This window comes from Nelumbo nucifera, chromosome 4 (assembly GCF_055504915.1).
Source record: "Nelumbo nucifera cultivar China Antique chromosome 4, China Antique-T2T, whole genome shotgun sequence".
Classification (NCBI taxonomy): Eukaryota; Viridiplantae; Streptophyta; class Magnoliopsida; order Proteales; family Nelumbonaceae; genus Nelumbo; species Nelumbo nucifera.
The window spans coordinates 33,989,993-34,010,980 of NC_142652.1; the positions used below are offsets into that span (position 1 = coordinate 33,989,993).

Sequence of the window (20,988 nt, forward strand, 5' to 3'; positions counted from 1 at the left end):
ATTTCTAATTTTTGAAATATGAGTAGAAATAATATTCAAGGCATCTTGAATACATAAATTTAAGATGTGACATGCACATCTAATATGAAATAATTTTCCATTTAAGTATGATCTTAATTGAGATTTTAAAATATTTATTGCAAAATCATTATTACTGGCATTATCAAAACTAATAGAAAATAATTTATTTTTTATTCCATAAACATACAAAGTATTTAAAATACTTAAAGCAATAACTAGGTCAATATGTGGCCATTCAAGTCTAGTAAAACTTAAAATTATTTTATTCAAATGCTAATTTTCATCAATGAAATGGCCTGTAACACAAATATAACTTATACTAAATTTGGATGTCCAAACATCCAAAGTAATTGAAACTTTAGAATTAAGATTTGTTAACAAAGAAATTAAATTTTGTTTATATGAATAAAAACTTTTAAAGCATCTGACCTAATAGTATTCCTATAAACTTTTTTATATTGTGGGTTTACAAAATTATGCAATCATTTTTCAAGCTTTGGATTTTCAGCTAATATAAATGGTTGTTCTCTATGTACAATATACTTAGCAAGTTCTTATCTCATTTTTTCTTGTGAATATTTAAAAGTACCAAAACTACTCCTCCTCCCAATTTGTGTTTGAGTTGTTTCTCTCCCTTCATTTTCTTCTTTCTCATATGTGAGCATATGTCTGCTCAAATGACTCGTACCACCCTTGCTACAATAACTAAAGTCCTTCCTACATTTTTGGCAAACGACTATTTTCCCTTTCCACTCAATATCTTCTACTTTGAAAAATCTTCAAACCTTGCTACTCAACATAGAGGCCCTCCTTTTTTCCTTAGCATCAGTACCGGGGGTGAAAGTTCCACTTCCATCGACATCAATCACATTAGTGCTAACACTATCATGATGCGATTGAATATTACCAATGGTGAACATGTTGGGGAATCGGTTTTCAAAAGAGCGGCCATTTTTTTAATTCTAAAAAGATAAAAATTAATCTAATTCGACTTGCCCAGATTATCGGTTCAAAATTCCAACTTGATTTCAAAGGTTGAAGCTTTTCAATGTTCAAGCCTCCCAAATTGAGATACTTGAGCTGGTTGAGCAAGCCTTCTTCTTGTTGAAAGTTGAAACTTCAATAAAGTTGAGACTTGAGAATTGGAGAATGCAGAATCAGACAATTAGAATTACTTAGATTGTAGAGAATTGAGAATGTATAAGTATGAGAGAGAGAGAGAGAGAAGGGATTAAGAGAATTGTTGAATTGGTGTGATGAGAATGGTGGAGGATAGGGATATTTATAGGAATTGAACATAATTTAATTGCCCAAAATACCCAAAAAACTAGCTGTTATTTAGTTATTGGGAGGGGTATTTTGGTTATTGTAAAGTTATTTATAACTTTACCCAAAAAGGCCCCCTAAACTATTTGTTATATAGCTATTGGGGGCATTTATATCATTTTTTCAACCCTCCATAAGCAAAATACACAAATACCCCCCTAATATGGTTGTTTATAGTTGTTGGTGGGGTATTTTTGTAAAAAAAAATCCCAAAAACCTGAAACTACGGCTATATTTTGGGTGGGGAAGAGAGAGAGAAAGAGAGAAATGTGAAGGATCTGAGGTAGACGGGATTACCACCGCTGATGTTCGTGTATCATGAGGTCGGGGAAGATGAACAATGTTTTTCTCCCAATTGTCTAAATAGTTATTACAAGGGCAGTATGGGGGTTAAAAAATATTGTAACGGTGGATTTCAATGGAAAACTAATGGAAGGGGGTCTTTGTCTCATGGTCATAGTATAGGGGGGATCTTTGTCATAAAATAAAGTACAGGGGGCCTTTATAATTTACCCTTTAAAATACTTAGTTATTTAACTAAATATTTAAAATCTTAATCTATTTATTATAATTGAAAGTTATCCAATAACTATTTAAAATATATTATTAATTGATTTAAAATATTAATTTTAATATTTTGTTATTTAAGATATTTAGTTATTGAAATATTTAAATAATATTTTATTTTTAATGTTATATTTTCATTATTTGAATAACATTTAAATTGAATAGTCCAGAAAATCATAATTTATATTGTTTGTACATAATTTTGTGATGAATTTTGTAAAAATATATAATTATTAATAATATGAATATTATTAAATCAATTATAATTATTTTTTGTCTTTTTAATAAATATTTTAAAAGTTATTATATAATTTTGTTAGAATATTTAAATAATTATTTTTAATAAATATTTTTAATTTAATAAATATTTTAAAAGTTATTATATAATTTTGTTATTATATATAGATGTAGATAAAAAGTGGGGGAGAAGATAAATAAGAATTAGAGATAATTTGGGAGAGAAACTCTCTACTAAATTAAAGATAACTTAGGAGAAAGTTGGGGAGGTTGTTTTTGAGAAATTTTAGGATGTTAGACTATTTAGGTTATTGGAATGTGTGTGGGAGAGAGAGAGAGAGAGATTTTAGTAAGATTTTTTTGGGGAAAGTAGAGATTCTAATTGGTAGTTTCGAAAATGACATGGACTAAAAAAATTAAAAAATTCAAAAAAAAAAAATTTCTAGACTTCCTTGTTTTAATATATACTAGCGGGGACTCGTGCAATGTACAAGATTTATTAAGCAAAAACTAAATAATAGAAAGGATCATTTATTAAAATGCCCTTATAGTTTTATGGATTTACTAAAATCTACCCTATAGTAATATTTTTTATCCAATAGATTCCAAATTGTTTGAGTCAAGTACTTACCACGTGACCTTGTGTTGGTGGATCAATTGGAACCACTGTGGTGCATAAGAAACCTTATTGTGAAATGTAAAAGTCTATCTTATCTCATCGATTCACTAATTGCCCTTATGCTTATACATAGATCGTGCAATTTGGACAGGCTTGGTTGGGCTTTTGTCAAAATTTGAATGAGCCTAGATAAAGTAAAAGAACAATGCTGTCCATGCTTTGCCAAATTTGATACTTTCTATATCTATATAATATCTTGGTCTTCTATTCCTAAACTTGTTAGTAATATTATTAATGGGGAGATGTAATTTGGTGATTTATTGAAATGGAATCAGCCTTAAAGCTTAAAAAAAGTAGTCACCACATAATCACATATATATAGTTTATGCATAGAAAATTAAAGAAAGAGGTGAAAATGTTGCATTGGTTGTTTAAGCTAAATCGTTAGTGATGTAGCGCAATCCGGCTGCTCCCTCCTAGAGGTGACCTGGCTACCAACAACGACAAGATCGCTCCGATACTTAAGTTAGCACTTGGTTGCAAGCTAGAGAGCAGAGATTATGCGTACCCCTCCTCTCGCCCCTAGGGGGGGGGGTGAGGCCTTTATATACTGGAGTCCTCGTGGGTTTGGTGGAGTAGTTCCTGGATTTCCGTTGTGATAGGATCTGTTTTCGTGTTAGTTGGGGATAACGCCACCAACCGATAAGGTTGCCTATTTCTGCCTGAATCGGGGAGTGGGTGAGCTAATATAGCCGTTATAGGGTACGACCCCGTAAGACGCGGGGTACGATGGTGAGATCCTTGGAATTACCACGCGGCGGTCGGTCTGACTAGGAGGTGAGCTGCCTGTGAGGTGCCAAGCTGCTTGGTGACGAGTTGCCTGTGAAGTGTCAGGCTGCTTAGTGGCGAGTTGCTTGGTTGTCATGAGGTGCCACGTGTCATAATGTCATTAGAGGGCCAAATCCACCCCCATCAATTAGCTTTGTTGGTTAAACTTTCAACCTATTTATTTTTTTCTTTTTGAAATGGTTAACTTCAAGATAGCATATTAAACTTGCACTAAGATTAGAAAAGAGAAGGGGCATAAAAAAGTCACAACTTGCAATCCTTATTATTCCCTATGGCAACAACATCTAAAACAACTTTGTTAAGTTGTTGAAGTGAGAATCGAACATAAGTCTAGGGTACCAAATTATTCTCAAGGATTGCTACAGTGTAGTTCATCACTAGGTCTTCAATTATTCAACATTGATCAAATTGAACTGAGCTATAGGGCTCTATAAAACTTATTTGGATTTTGATAATTTATTGCCAAAAGAAGGAAAGGAAGAAATGAAGAACTACACATAAAGAACACATGATGAAATTTTTTAGTTTTATATTCTTCTTGTTACCAGGTATCAAGCTTGCCTACTCCTATAATGCCTTTGTTAATTTATTAGTAATATTTTCATGGAAAAGTTAGAAATTTGTAAGATTTTTTGTTAAATTTTATTGTTATATAGGGCTAAAGTTGTAAAATTGCATGTCCTAAATGAGTATAAATAGTTAAACATGGATTTAAAATTAATATTGGGTTTAGAATGATTATGGAAATCCTTTTTAAAACACGTAAGCTAATGTTGAATGAGTAAAGAGATGCCTATAAAAGTTGTTTATCAAGGTTGGAAACAAAAGTTATAATTTAGAAAATGAAAAGGTGATGGGAGGTGAGAGCGTATGATGAAAAATCAAGGCTGAAAACTTGAAATATAGAGGCTAGATTAAGAAGTAAGAAAATTGAAACTAAAATTTTGTGAAAACTACAATATTATAAAATTAAAGAGAGGAAAAAGAAAAGGAGATGAAATAATCAGAGCTTACAAGAAAATTAAGAATTGGCACTACACCTAAGGTTGAAGGAGTATAAAGATCACATGGATCCAATGTAACTTGAAACTGCCATCAAGTTATTAGTGGCTAGGTGATTGATAAAATAAGTGTAAAAGCTAAATATCAAAATGATTCCAACTAAAAACTCCCATAAACAAGGGGTAGTATTGGTAAATAACAAAAACTTGAGGGCTAAAATAAAGATCTTAGCATTATGATCCTTCCAAGATTTAGTTGTGATGAGGATAATGCTGAAAACCCAATTTTTATATTTGACTATTTTCAGTATTGAGCCCCTAGTTCAATAGTAACTAGGCCCAAGGATGACTTGGGAATGGGAGGAGAAAAATAAAACCCTCCACTCTTCAACATTTGTTTTCAAGAGTAATTGATCATAGCTTTTGTATAGCTCAATATCAAATGTGTAGTTGCATTCTATATTAATGGGTTGTTATTTTATCTTTGAATGTTGTAAAATAAATAGGAAAATGCTAATGGAACTCAGACTGCCTATTTAATCTTTTCTTGGGGGAATTTATGGTTTGAACTATTCCCAATTGTGTGAACTCATAAAACCCCGTTTCCGTCAATACATATATGGTAACAACAATATGTTAAGGCAATTTGGTCAATGCAAACACAAGTTCAATTATGGTGCATTCACGAATATTGGCTATACGTCACACCTAGGTCTCAACCAATCACGTTAAAGATGTCTTATTTTTCATTGATTTGTGTTTCACAATGTACTTTCATGTTTAGCACAAAACTCTTTGATGTTTGACAAACATGAACTAGAGATATCATTGGTTTATGTCTTTTTATGCATGGTGCAATGGATGCACCATAGACTTTGCCTAAAAACATTATTTTGAGATTTCCAACATGCTTTAGGCACATTCTTTTTCAATAAATGGAGGGGGGAAGAGCGGGTCATCCCATGGCAAATGAAGTTTTTTATGGGTTCATCTCCTAAGTGGGTAAGTAACTTTCCCACCTTTGAGGAAGGGGAGAAATATGCTAAAACAAGCTCAACAAAAGTAAACAAGCTTTAACAACAAGAAGCTACAAGGGTAAAAGTGGTAATACAAAAACTTATTTGGGCAAAAAATAGCATAGGTAAATGCGCTTACCTAGGAAACACTTAAGGTTGAGTTTGGAAGGAGTACAAATGCAAATATGTAGAGTGCAAAACCTTATATTTTGTATTATTTTGTATGTATTTTACGCTGTACATATTTGCATTTGTACTCTTTCCAAACTAAGCCTAAATGGATAAATGCATTTATCCAAGTAAATAGCTTGATAACAAACATGGCCTTTCAAAATTGTAACCCCATATCTTCCCTTGTAAGACACCGAAGAGCAAGTTGATCGATTTGGATTATGTTTTTATAATTTAGGATGTCTTTAATTTTTGTGATAGGTTATGTATCAAGAAGCGAATAATCTCAAACTAATGTATTGGAAAACTTCATTTTTAGGCAAAAGTGTTTCGGGAAGTGAATCAATTAGCTGATTGGTTAGCTCGTAAAGCTCTTAATAATCGAGAGGGCAGTAATGAGTTTAGGTCTTATGATTTTAATTTTATTTGTGAAGCAGATGTAAGGGGAAGAACTACCCCCAGGCTTGTGTAGCTCGCATTTTTTCCATAAAAAAAAGATTGGTAGAAGATAGATAAGCAATACCATAGCAAAAAAAGACATGAAAATAATATATTTCACTACCATGGCCAATTGGTTAAGTATGAACAATGACAAATTAAGAAAAAGACCTAAGGCCAATGAATGGGTATTTCAGTTGATCGCGGAGCATCCCTCCCTTTATGAAGGCACATGTTAAAAGCCATATAGTGTAAGCTATCTATTTAGTGAATGCCAATAGGCCTCCACATGTATCTTGCTACCACCAACCTATTAACCAACTAAGTTGGTTTAGTGTATAAACACTCTATCACTTTGGGGGAAAAAGCCACATCACATGCAAAAACAGGGTAAATTGTTGAAACCTTTCCCTAAAGTTTCTGATAAACCTCCCCTAAAGTTTGATAATTGCAATCACCTCTACTGAGTTTTTTGACATAGTTGCAAGTAGACCCCTTTGTTAGAATCTGCTAACAAGAGGCATGAAAATTCCCAAAATACCCATGCCTTCTTTTAGAGGATTTTGACAAAGGGGGTCTACTTGCAACTATGTTAGAAAGTTCGAGGAAGGTGATTGCAATTACCAAACTTTAGGAGGTTTTTTCAGCAACAACTAGAAACTTCAGGTTAGATTTCAGTAATTTACCAAAAGCAAATAAACGTTTTTTGAATAAAGCCCAATAAAATTGAATTTATGAAAGTCCATTATATGAAGTTAGATGCGGTTCAAGTTAAAGCTATCAATAGGCCTAGTGTGGTTAGCGACATGATAGATCAATAAGTAATGGGATATTGTCTATAACTCACCATGACTTTTTTACATTTCTCTTAGTCAAAACATCCACAACACCCCAATTCATTGAGTTTTATTGTCTAAAATCCACATTCAATTAAGATTTCCATTAAATGACCATTAGTGATTATTAATAAATAAAAGCTATCCATGAGAACATTTAAGTATTTTACAAGACTAAACTACCTCTAAAATAGTTAGTCAACCTTATTGAATATTTTTATGACAAAATTACCCCTAAAATGGCTAATCAACCTTATTAACTACGATAGACCTAAGCTAGGTTTGAAGTATTGGGCCCAAGTCTAACTTTAAAATTTGTGGGCCTAGTGTGGGTCAAAGCCTAGGACTAGGGTAATTTTGTCATAAAAATATTTAATAAGCTTGATTGGCCATTTAGAGATATTTTGGTCATGTAAAATACTTAAAACTCAATGACCGGGGGTTGTGTAGATGTTTTGAAAAGTAATTATGAATTTAAGAGAAGTGGAAAAAAGTCATGGTAAGTTTTAGATAATATTCTATTATTAATTAGTTTTATATGACAAACCCATAATTGAATCAATTATTAATTGGGATAATAATTTAAATTATATTATTGATAATATAGCCTTAATAAAAATGACAGTAAACTATTTATATGTTTTTTTAACCAAAATTAGATTACGTACTATTTACGAAAAATGCCAGGGAATCTTGGTATATAGTATGTGTTTGGTATACCTTTCATTTATTAAATAAACATTTGTACTTAATTTGTCTTCAAAACTGAGAAAAGTACTCAATAAACCGTTTATAGACAATTAGGTGCCATTATCTGCCACAACAATGGAATAGTGAATAGTTGCTCAACTGTAAGGGAAAATGTTAAAATGAAGCTTCCCATAACGATTGATGCAAATATAAATCAAAATTCACTTTTGTGAATGTCAATGCGTATAGATGAATATAATGAAAAAAAACGTTAATTTGATGACGATACAGCAACGTTTTGATAAACGTGTATCACGTAATATCCATAGAACAAAACACACACATAATCAATTCACATTAATGGAACAACAACAGATCCCGATCCAGTTATTAATTGGGTCAGATGGATCCGATCCATCGACAAATTTTTTAATAACAGATAAAAAGCTTTAAATGCTACCCCCGGTGTGTAGCCCCATAAAGCAAGAAAGAAGAAAAGAGCCATGTAAAGGGATATACTTCCTTCATTTAGAAGCTATCGAGGCCGGGTCATTGGGCATGGGCCTACGAGGCCCACACCTCGTCGCCTTTTCAACACCATAGGTTCATTCTCGTACCCAAAAAAAAAAAGAAATTTTAAAACTTTATGTCAAAATAAAAGCATCCCATCAAATAATTATGGTACAAACAATCATACGAACTCCAAAGTTCCAATCCAACGGCAACCACGGCTGTAAGTTGGTATCACGATCCCCTGTTCTCTATACGTATCAGCTTTTTTGGTCCGGATGACAATGATTTCTAGGGTTTCACTAATCGCATGGTTGGACCGTACACGTGTACCTTTCACAATGGCCTGTGGCTGTCCGACCCGACAGCTCGAAGCAGGCACCACTATTGGTCGAACTCGTTAGGCAACTGGCTCTTCTGCTACTTATTAATAAAGGAAAGAGTGGAAGACTTCCGCTTGACTTTCGTCTCAGCCAGAGCGCGTTTAGTTACCCGCCCACCACTCCATGAGACCAAGTCGTAAACCTTCAGAAACCCTAGAATGAAATCCTGAAGCCCCTTCCTCTTCTCTTCCTCCTCCCGAAACCCTAAACAATCTCCCGAAGCTCTCCATCTATTTATATCTCCGGAGGACCCACGGAGTTTCGTGATATCTGCCTCTCGTCGTTCGTCTGTTTCTTTGTTGCGCGTCTTTGTCCTCTCTCCGCACTTCTTTTCGAAACCCTAGAACAATTTCTCGTATTTATTGCCTTGGATCACGAAAGGTTGTAGCTTTAGAGTTTGAAAAATAAGGATTTTCAAGTTTTCGCCTTTCCCTCACTGTTCTTGGTGAGCTGCCGCTGCAGATCTTCTTCAGGTACTTGCTGTTATGTTGAATGATTGATAAATGCGGTATGAAGAGCTCAAAGTTGTTATTTTTTCTTTGGTTTTTCGTTTATAGCTTGTGACTTTGGTTTTGCGAGTTCGGCATTGTTCAATCTGGGATAAAGTTTTCTGTTGAGAGATTTAGGGTTTTGTTTGTTGAGGCAGCTGTTTTATTTTCAAATGGTGTTCATATGCGTGGTTATGAATGCAGAAGTTGGAACTTTTAGGTGACGATTTTCCTGTTTCTTTGGTGGTCTCATTTGGTAGGGTTTACGTCCGCCTGGGTTGGATTTTCACAACTTTCTATTTGCGCTTTTGATGAACTTAGCTTCTTTTCAAATATTTTCTTTTCGTTTTTTTTTTCTTTTGCCGTCTGCCTACCGCAACTTGCATTTTTCCCAATTTGTCATTTTTTTTTTCATTTGCAAGCTGTTTTTGACTGGATGTGACAAAATTTTATGACCTAACTTTTGTTTTGTTTGTTTTATCTTCTGGAACTCGTTTCTTATGACTTTATTGGGTATTTGGTCCAGGTTTTTTTGGCAGGTGCTGGTGTACTTACATTTTTGGCAAAAGGTTTACTGAATCTTCTAGTTCAATGGCAAATACTCTAGATATGGCACTGGATGACATTATAAAGAACAGGAATAATAGTGAGAGAGGTAGAGGACGAGGCAGGCCCCGGCGAGGCCGAGGGCAAGGAGGAGGGAGCTTTGGCCGTGGAAGAACAACAGGGACAGGGCCTCTCAGGGTCAATGCTCGGCCATCGTCTTACGCAATTGCCAAGGCAAGCTCAAAACTATTGCTGTTTTTTGCATATGTACAAGAACCTCACTTGCTTTAGGAACTGAAACACAAAAGAGAGGATTAAGGTGATTTTGTGTACATGGAGATTCTCAAATTTGAAGTACCCACTAAAGCAATCTTGGTCTCTGGTGCATCTATAGCATGCCTTCACAGATTATCCATATTTAGTGGGTTATTAAAGTGGGGATTGTGATAGATCCTCTTGATATATGTGGAACTGCGACACTGCGGGCCTTCAATAATAATGCTAGTTCATGGAGTTCAATGCGGAGGAGCTATCCTGGTTGAATTTCGGAACTGGAGCTCTCACCAGTAACATATCATCGGTTTATTTGTTGTGGGTGGAATTCTCTATGCCCATTTCCATCCGTATGCTTTAGTTATAATCATTTTAGGGACTGACTTTCTGGATTTTGTCAGAATTTCAATATTAGTGGCTACTACATTGTTAGCAGTTTCTCTTTCATTTTATGGAACTTTGCTGGTCTCCAATTGACTATTGACGAGGACCAGATTGTTCCATTTCTTGGTCATGTGCTGACACCTTCTTCTGCCAATCTGAATTGTTGTTCGCGTACTTTCATCAGTCTTACAGCAGAACCAAGGATTTTTCATGGAAGCATGATTTGTTTGAAGATAGCCTGATAGCTGCAGGGTTATCAGGAATTGACAATGGCACAAAGTTATATGTTTCCAACTTGGATTATGGAGTTACCAATGAAGATATCAAGGTACAATATGAGCATACCTATGCTGATTCAGTTGTTTTGGGTGTAGGAAATTTTCATCAAGACTTGGCTGAAATTTGACTTGTAATTCAGGAACTTTTCTCTGAGATTGGAGAGCTGAAGAGATATGCCCTGCATTATGACAGAAATGGTCACCCAAGCGTATGTGTTAATGTTCACTAGTTCCTCCGCCCGTTGTTTTTCTTCTACCATTCTGGTAGCTGTATCGTGTGGTTGAAGTTCTATCATTTTTATTATAACAATATTTTTTTGTTCATATATGCCATATTTAAAGCTTGTTAGTATGTATTTTAGAAAGTAAATAGATGTGGCGGCACTAGCTTTGGAAGTTCAATGATCAGCCTGATACTTTTGACTTCTTTAGTTGGTAAGAACTGTATTTAGTAATTAAAAGAAGTGTATGTATGTATACAAGTGTAATCCGTGTGCAATGAGATGCTACACAACAGTGATACCTCTGGTCATCCCATGTATCATACATTGCAGCACATTGTTTACAAAAATGAAGATGTTTTTTTTTCCCCACAAGTAAAGGTTTTGGTTCTGATTTCTGAACTAGATTTGACCTCACTCCAAAATTTGAGAAATTTTCTGGGAAAAAGTTATGAAGTCTAAGAAATAGCATTGATTTATAGAAGGAAAATCAATTATCTAAAAAGGGAGAAGGAAAATCTAATAAAGAAATTACATTTCAAAAACAGGAACAAATTAATGTTTTAATAAAACCATATGCATTCCTAGTATCTCTTTTTTTTTCCTTATTATTTTTTGGCTTAATATTCTATATTTATGCTATGTATTTCTGTTTTGCACTGAAAATGAAAAAGAAAAACTCTGTTTGAATTAATTGTAGTATCTCTAAAATCTTTCTGGAATTTCAATCCCTGGAATAATTGCTTTTTCCTGTATTTGGTGAGATTAGTCAAAGTGTTTATGTGAAACTTGTATACACTCCATGTAATAACTGGTGAATGCTTTGCATCATATGGGAGAAAGGCTCCATCATTGTAAAATGCCATTTTCTAGGGCCATCCTAGATGCTGCCAGTTGCAAATGATTGGAATTTGGAAGATAAATGTGGGGAAGGGATTCTATGTTTTCAGATTGAATCCCATAATTGAAAGGCAAATTTGGAATAGAATCCCGAGGTCCATTTTTTATTCAAGTTGGATGGTATGATCTGTATGTGGGTAAATACTCCAAGGATGATGAGTAAAGTTTCAATATCAAGATGCTTATAATTTGATTAAGTTGCTTTTGAACATGCTACTTGTGTTAGTAATGTAATACTATTTTAGTAATTGTATATGTAATATGTGTTTCAGAGGGAGGAGGGTGTATGGAGTGAGGGAGGTTGATATATGCAAGGCATGTAGAACATGTTGGGTATGTGTTTTGGAGTGGACAAGTATGTATGCATGTCTGAACATGGTATTTGAAAAAAAATTATTGAGGATTCTGTCTGATTATTTGTAGATTATACTGATTCACTACATCTTAGGTTCCTCACATTGGCCAACTACATACCTTTGAAGTTTGAACTTTTCTTTTTTTTGATGAATAAGTTTGAACTTTCCTTGGCATTGTTATAATGGAACTTGTCAATGTTGTAAGGTTAGCTCATTGATATACTGTGTAGTATGGATAAATTTGGTCTGTGGTTTTAAAAGATGGCACTCAATACTTGCTTACAGGGATCAGCAGAAGTGGTGTTTCTCAGAAGAAGTGATGCATTGGCTGCTCTTAAGCGATATAATAATGTTATACTGGATGGAAAACCTATGAAGATAGAAATTATAGGCACCAATTTAGAGCTGCCTGTTTCAGCTCGTGTCAATGTAATTGGAGGAGCAAATGGTCGAGGAAAGAGAACTGTTGTTATGACGTATGTGAATTAATTTTTACTCTCTTTGATGTTATCTAGCTTGTTGTTCTGATATTTATTTATTTTTTATTTGGATTTACTAGTCTTCAATCTGCTAAAATGACCTACCAATGTTGGAGTTATTTGCCCATCTAAGTATATATCTACTGATTAAGATTTTAACATTTCATTGATACTTTTGGCTATTTTTGTTTGTGCAAATTTAGAGGATAAAAAGGCCTCTGTTAGAGACCGATTTTTTTGCTGGATTTTAGGGGATGGTGAATGCTGGAAGTTCTTGCTCTTCATTAATTTCTTTTCTTTTCATCAGTAACAATTTTTTTCATTAATATTATGTTTAACAGTTACAATAAGATGATACGAAGGCCTCTGTTAGAGACCGACTTATAAATTAGATTGATTCATATCCATTCATTTCTTTTTCTATCCTTGTTTGTTAGAGATCTGGCTAGAAATTCAGGTATTCTAGGTGGTTGGTTACAGATCCTGAGATTTGTTTATGACGGTTGAATAGGAAGTTCTTGAAGGTGTAATACTTGAATAAATAAAATCCTCAGTTTTTTAATTTCTGCTTTAGTGCCCATTTATTAATTATAGAAATATTATCCCATTTGTTTTTTGGTTTATGAGATAAGTTTGTGTATATTCTTTCAAAGCGGTAGGGATATGGGGTGGTTAAAGAGGTGTTACTACAAGAGAGACTGCTTTGGGTGGATGTTAAAAAATTTAAGATGGCGAACTCTCAATTGTTTAAGATTTCAGACATTAAACATGGATTAATGTTTGTATTGAATCCAACTTTAGCTGGGAATGCAGGTTTGAAGCTTTGGGTCCCAATTTGGGATGGACAACTCCAATTAGAATCTAGTTAATCAATCTGGAATGATTGTTAATTTGGAATCCTATTTTCACTCCCTATCCACTTGCCTCTCCCTTAAAGAAAATGGATTGATGCCCCAATATGAACCTGCTGAGCCAATCATTAATTTAGTAGTGTTTGTTCTGCTTACTTGTATACTCCAAATTGTTAAAGTCCAACTGCTGGCTCCCATTTTGGTCTTAGACATTTTATTTCTCAGCTATAGCTAAGGTGATACATTTTATTTCTCAGCTATAGCTAAGGCGACCTGAGTGACCAGGGTTCAATTCTTGTAAACACCTTCTCTGTATGGGCAAGTGTAAGGCTGCATATATTGTCCTTCCCCAGACCCTGCATTGGTGGGAGCCTTGTGCACCGGGCTGCCCCTTTTGTTAGATCAGACCACCAACTGCCATAGTGTTTTGTTGCGAGGGGCTGTTATTTTGGCCAGCTACGCCCAAGAGGGTATGAGAAACCAACTTCCACATCAACTCTCAAATGCCCAATGGGGCTAGGGAGGGAGGGGCAGCAATTAATGATGCCTAACTAAGCAGGCATGCCCTCAGTCCGGGGGACTTGGGCACAACTTGCGTTCAAAGACTCAATGGTTCACAGGAATCTGCAATTCGCCCCAAGTTCACTGGGCTTCCCTTCTTGTAACTGGGGCAACACAAACTGCATGGACATGTCAAAATAAAACTACACAATCATAAACTTCATAGTTCATATTTTTATATAAAAAAACTTAATAGTTCATATCGATTTTCTAACAACTCAAAACAACATTTTATTAGCAGAATACAATGTTTCTCCAAGTTGAAATAACCAGTAAAATTACCATGTTTATATAATGATGGCGGACACAGATATAATCTTGAATGCTGAATGCTCTTAGTTCAAAGACTCAACCTTTCAGTCTAGCAACCTTTCAATCATAAACTTCATAGTTCATATTTTTATATATAAAAACTTAATAGTTCATATTGATTTTCTAACAACTCAAAACAACCTTTTATTAGCAGAATACAATGTTTCTCCAAGTTGAAATAACCAGTAAAATTACCATGTTTATATAATGATGGCGGACACAGATATAATCTTGAATGCTGAATGCTCTTAGTTCAAAGACTCAAAGACTCAACCTTTCAGTCTAGCAAACTTGATTAGGGCAATGCTGAATGCTCTTCAATATTTTTTTTTATGAGAGGGACTGATTGAGCTGCGTGGATAAACAGACTTTAGACAGAATTGTAATAGGTGGGCTATACCCAGGCTAATATAATCGCCTCCTTTTTTTTACAGTAGTTCCTGAAAAGTTACTTGAGTTCCTGAATCTATTTGGGCACTCCCTCGTTGCTGTGTCAAAGTGGGGATATTAAGGATACAGTGATATTGTAGAGATAATTTTTTTTATCTCTTTTTTAATTCCAAATGATCAGTAGTAACCAAGTCTGCAGTAGTTCAAAGCTAAGATACAGTGGAAGTTTCCATTGGTGTGCCCCTTCTATTTGAAGTTCAGTATTCAGTACAATGCTATATATAATGCTGGAAAGTGATATTGTTTCTTGCTATTCTTGTTTACAAAGTTTCGAGTATTTCCCCATATTTGAAAACTAACCCCATAGTCGGGACGGGGGGGGGGGGTAGTACACTTCCTGAACCATTTTGCTAGCAGGAAAGCTATTGTATAAAATAGAAACTTATTTGTTTAATATTTTTTAGTTCTTTGATTATTTATATTTTTTCTTTTGACCTTTGAGACTAATCTGACATTTGGAAGTTCTACAGGCCTGGTGTAGGTCGGGGCAGAGGTTCTATTGCAGGCAGTCGTGGTTCTGGGTAAGTTGCTTCATGCAGATGCTGCCATCTTATGGCTTAGAAACAATTTTGCTGTGAACTTTGTTTTCAGTTGAATTACTATCTTCTTGTCATTGATTGAAAAAATCTTGTATTCTGAATCCATTTAGAAGCCTGCCTGTGCTTTGAGTCTTTATGTTGTGTGATATTGTAGCATGTACCATACACGAGTTATTAATTCACATGAAATCTCATGAAATCATGTCAAGCTCGATTCCCATCATGTTTCAAATTTGTGGACCCAAATTAAGCCTAATTATAATTGGGTGCACAAGATGGAAAGGAATGCAGTGTTGACCAAGATGGAGAACTGAAGTTTTGTTTGCCAAGAACTATGGGAAGTGAAAAATAGGCATTGCTTTATTTCCATTTTATGATTGTTAGGTTTCATTTCCCCTTTCTTTTCTGAATGAAAAGAAATGTTAGCAATGATGATCAAGGTATATAAAACATTTCTAGTCTGGGGAATATGACTAAAATTTGAATTAATTTTAACTGGATCGGTCATTGGAGCCATAGTCAATCTGGTTTGACTGGCTGATCAATTTGGATGAGTCTGCAGTATTAATATAAAACTACCTTGCATGTGCATGCTGATCTACACATTGGCTTGACAAATTCTTTTTAACTGTTACTGAAATGGATTTGTGATGTCAGGTCAATCCAACTGTCTGGACATGAACTTTTCCTCTATGTGTACAAACACTTCCTCTCTTTTGCCACTACCATAAAAAATTAAGAAAATAACCATGTTGCGTATTTGCTATTTTGGTTGTCATAAGGATGGTTTCATATGAACTTTTCTAGTTAGCAGGGATTCTATGAAGTGATAAACAAGTTATTACGGTTTTATTGCATTCTCTGACTAGTTTTAGGGCCATTTTCCTGGTTTTTGTAACTAAAGTTGTAGTTCGAATTTCTGCATTTCCTTCTATTTTTTTACCAAGTGTTGATTAGTTGATTTCTCCATGCTGGTTTGTTTGTTCAAAGGAGTGTTTGTTTAGAATGGTATGGATTACTCCCAGGAATATAATTCCTTGTGCTCTTATAGAAGATCGTTAGTTTGCCTATTTATTTTGGATCTTTTATTCCATATCTTAAGTACTGATTGGGGGTTTTTGTTTAATGTGCATCAGTAATAACCTAAATGAACCTTTAGGCAATGAATGAGATATCCGAAACATGAAATAAACCATCACAAGTGAAACCATACCATCCAACAAGGTTCAAAATGTCTATTTTGCCTGACAGCCTCAAGTGGGTTTTGGTGTATATAGGGTGATACTCTTTCGTTTTTTTTTTTTTTTTTTTTAATTGTAAAAATTTTAGAGGGATGCTATTAAAATCCTCTTAACTATTTTTTTTGTTATCAATGTATCCATTTACAGGGTGTATTGTATTGATATTTTGATGATTTGATCCTTGCTATCCAATCTCCTGTGACCACAGATCCATTACTCTTTGAGATTGTTGAATATCTCATGACTCTTTGATCTGTATTGCCTGCTGTAGGAGCAATCCTTGCCATTACAGTGAACTAATGAATGCTTTTGTTTAACCATTATAGCAGGTGGAGCCGCCGCAGGGGAGCAGGCCGTGGTGGCCGTGGCCGTGGCCGTGGTCGTGGCCGTGGCCGGGGAAGGAAGCAAACTACAGAGAAATCTGCTGAGGAACTGGACAAAGAATTGGAGAACTATCATGCTGAAGCTATGCAGACATCCTAGTGATTTGCAGCTACTAGAGTTGAAGAATTTAGTGGTTGTTAAGGCTGGCTGATTTAGCTGTACAAAAGTGAAAAAGGGATCCAGCTGCAGTGGGATATTTTTGGTTCTTGGCTCTTGCTTTGCTCCCAGTAGACTAAAAGCTGTGATATCTAGAACTGCGAGTTTCTTTAGATAAATATTGGTGTATAATCCCTTAGATGTTGATTAGCTTTATTCTGAAATTTGACTCCTGCACCTGCCTTGGTCGTTCCTTGGGCATCGACTCCAGTGTTTTTGGTAGATATTTTGTTAATCCTTAAATCTGTTTTGTTAAGGAAAGAAAAAATTCAAAAAAATGTTTTTGGAGTCATCAATGTCTGATTAGTGTATAATAGATGAGGCAGACTCTCCCCCTGTTGCAGGCTGACCATGTGACCATGCACGACTGTGAATCTGATGCTGCCAATGGCATGCTATGATGTGGAGGCGCACTTGACATCACGATTCTACCTTTTGGTGATTGGTGAAAGCAATCAGGGGACGCAGGACTTGTTTGTGGGTCTAGATCCCCCCGGTATGGTCATGTTTGTTCATTGTTGACTATTTTCTTGTTACTTTGTGTATTTCCTTCTTTAAGTTGATTGCATCAAGAAAACATCCAGTTGGTAAGCGATTGTAGCCCCAAAACCATGTCTGCCGTCTGGTCTGTCTCGTTACAGAAACTCTGGTAGCATATTTCTGATGGACAGTGCCTAAACATTCTCCCGGAACTTGAATATATCCTAAAAGAAAAAATTACAGGTGTTGACTCCTGAGAACTATCGTTGTCTATTCAAAGGGAAGCTGTAAAACGGATACGCATTGCACATCGAAAGTAAAAAGCCTCCATCGGCCTTATCCCTTGGAAGAGAATGATTCGTTCTTTTGTTTTTCGTATGGCTTGGCATTTGCATTAAAACTTTAAAATAGGACGACGTGATGCTTTTAAAAAATAATCAATAGCGTCAAAGAGTTCGGTTAATTTTTAGGTTGAATTGTGCGCGTGTGCGATTATGGTCCATGAAAAAGCTGTTCTCCCATGGACCATAAACGTTCTTCCGGTTAGGAAGCACAGCGCCTCAGTATTTATACTCGGGGAACTTTGTCACAACACAAGCCAATTCAGTTGATGGTTGGTTTGGTACATAAAAGGTAATGTCAACAAGATTCTGTCGTCTGCTATTAGCTTTTGCAATTTCTATTTTCTAAGCGTTCATTCAACCCTGATTCCTAGTATTACCATCTCAGTGCTTAGAATTCCAAGATAATCTTGTTTCTAGGAAATATGGAAATCAAAATCTGAATGCATGGGTCTGCAATAACAGTCGTACAAGTAGGAATGCCGTTTTAACACAATGGTTGAGTATCTTCAAGACGTCAACAAGCGACAAATGTGACACCTAGAGGATAGTCTGAAGACTAGTAGTTCATTAATGATATGCAGTACTACTCTACTGGAATAAAAAAAGAAAAAGCCATCAAAATCTCTTGTTCTTTTACAAACCATGCATGCTACACAGATAAACTTGTTTTGTTACAGAACAATGCATATGCTACACAGAAATAATAACTGCAGCACTCCGACAGATTGAACATTGAAGGTACCCTTCCATTTTAGCAAATTCATTTATTAGATTCTCCTTTCTCTTGATCTTACTTTCTTGACAGTTCTATTTATATGAGAAGGTAGTTTACAAATTCCAGTATACAAAAAAAAAAAAACCTGTATGAACAGAGTGAAAAATGAAGCAGCAAGGCAAATTAAGTAGCCTGATGATGCATGTGACCACATGGAAAGAATTGGCTGTCATTTTGGGACATCATCTTTCTTCAGATGAAGTTCTCCTGATTCCTTCTTGCTGTAAAGCTTCTTGACCACTTCATTCCAGTTAGTTCTTCCTTCGTTGGATTTTGATGTCCCATTTGAGGTTTCTTCAGCTTGGTTCTGGGAAGCCCCCATATCTGGTTCCCCAGAGCCAATGGCTTCTTCCTCTGGTTTCACAGCATGAGGAACGTTCAAACTAACAGCTCTTTCCAGTGCATCTTTGTGTTCTTTTTGAATGGTTTGCAACCTCTCGAGCTTCTTCACTGTGGGAGGAGTTGTCATAGTTCCGGTACTGCTTTCCCTCGTTCTCTGTGTAAGTAAATAATATCATCAAATTTAAGGAGCAATTTATTCCCTCCAGGAGAAAAAGAACTGAAGGATTCTATGGCAGAGAATGAGAGAATAGAGGGACATAAAAATTAGGTCCCAGTAGGTCTAACCAGCAAATAGAAAGAAGGAAACAAATATAATCTGCAAGAGAATCTTCCAACATAAACAAAGCCATCATAAAATGCAATGGCAATATAAAAGAAGATCCTGTTCCTGTGGTTAAGCATGAAGCATTTAAATTTTCTTTTGAACCATGTAATGGACCTAGTCTGAAATGAAAGTTTTGCTGAAACTTATTGATTGAAATTTCAAAGAAAAAAATAAGATTACCAGTTATGAAAAATAACTTACCTTTTTATGTATTATTAAAAATGAATTACTTGTTCAAATTATTATTATTTCCTGCTTTTTCTGGTACTTCCTATTTCTTATCCATTTAGGTATCTCTTATTCTATTTTTTTTCTCTGCATGTGCTAGCCCTCCTATTTCTTTGTAATTTCATTCTTAAATTGTGGGAACTTATATTCCATATACATCTTATCACAACCTTCAAAACCAAAACGTAACATTGAAATTTCAAGCATTCTAACAAAATGTATATCCTTGCCTGGCACCCCAAAACAACTCGCCACTCCCCAGTGGGAGAATTAGCCAAACCTAGGAGGGGTCCCTTAGACTACTCATCCACCAAATTACAATCTGAAAGTCTCCCTCCACTTACAATCATATCCCAACTCAATGCACACATCAACCTCAGGCTTGTGCTAGTGCTATACGGTATTTGACAATTATTACATCCATAAAATACTATTCCTGCTGCAGTTCCATATTGTTCTTATTTACTTCTGTTAGCTTGTTTATTCCTTGCGATTACAAACTAAGACTGACATGTATGATTTGCTGTTGGGAGGGGGATGCTGGGCTTGCTGGAGAAGAACCATACAGAAGAAAGTTAACGAGGAAATCCATGCAAAGCTAATAGAAGTAGATTTAATGAAGATGATATAGTGCCATGAAGTAGTCTGTATCCCTGATATCTGATGTAATATTAACTTGTTATGTGCCACAAGGGGCACTTTTGCCTTTTCCCTTTATTTTATTATGTTCGGCTACCCTAGAATATAAATACAAAGCTGGCGCCACCAGCCAACACTTTTGCCTCTCTAATCTTCTTCTCTTTTCCTCTCTTCTTCTCCTTCTTCTCTGAAATCATGGTATCAGAGCAGGGTAAGGCTCTGTAAACCTATCTTCTTCTGGCCGAAGCTTCCTCACCACTTCACTGGACTGAGAATGGAAGAAACCTGGTTGGACTTGCACTGAGAACACATCGACTGCTTCCTCACTTACACAGGTTGATCAGAACCTTGAAGGACTGACTCCAGAAATCAGCGGATGGTGATTTGAATCTCCTCTAAGAGGGACTGGAGCCTCCAGAAACCTACTCGAACTGAACAAGAACAAGAACTAAGCCCTCCTTTTTGGTTCTTGGTCTGGTTACCAAGAACAGGCAGTGGACTGCCTTGGCCGAATGGTATAAGGGAAGTCCGAACCCTATTTTGTGGATCTGTAGATCCAGAACTGTGTGAGTGTTGAACCTCTGTAGGTCATGAATGACCTGGTTCAGTTTTCTGAAGTACTACAGCAGCCCTATTGATGCTTTGTGTCTTGTACTAGCATTGGTGAGTCTGGTAGACCTGTTAATGTGTGTAACAGAAAGTGTTGTGCTTTCTGGAACTCTTTTTTGATTCAAAAATTACTCTAAGAAGTGTGGGCTGCTGTCCTCTGTGT

At 35.5% G+C, this 20,988-nt stretch overlaps 2 protein-coding genes across 4 annotated transcripts in view; one reads left to right on the forward strand and one right to left on the reverse strand.

Annotated features, from left to right (window-relative positions):
* The first annotated feature begins 8,724 nt into the window (after positions 1–8,724).
* Positions 8,725–17,282, forward strand: ALY4 (ALWAYS EARLY 4). The gene is made up of 7 exons (XM_088886400.1): positions 8,725–9,137; positions 9,679–9,932; positions 10,540–10,683; positions 10,774–10,842; positions 12,396–12,586; positions 15,234–15,284; positions 16,870–17,282. The coding sequence occupies exons 2-7, from the start codon at positions 9,744–9,746 to the stop codon at positions 17,024–17,026; spliced, it is 801 nt and encodes a 266-aa protein (XP_088742526.1). The 5' UTR covers positions 8,725–9,137; positions 9,679–9,743; the 3' UTR covers positions 17,027–17,282.
* A 1,374-nt stretch (positions 17,283–18,656) lies between these two features.
* The window catches only part of LOC104607350 (uncharacterized), a 37,389-nt gene continuing 35,057 nt past the window's right edge, over positions 18,657–20,988 (reverse strand). For all 3 annotated transcript variants that reach the window (XM_088886399.1, XM_010272970.3, XM_088886398.1), the window contains one exon: positions 18,657–19,178. In XM_088886399.1, coding sequence (XP_088742525.1) covers positions 18,852–19,178 — 327 coding nt within the window. In that variant the 3' untranslated portion in view covers positions 18,657–18,851. The remainder of the gene's footprint in view (positions 19,179–20,988) is intronic.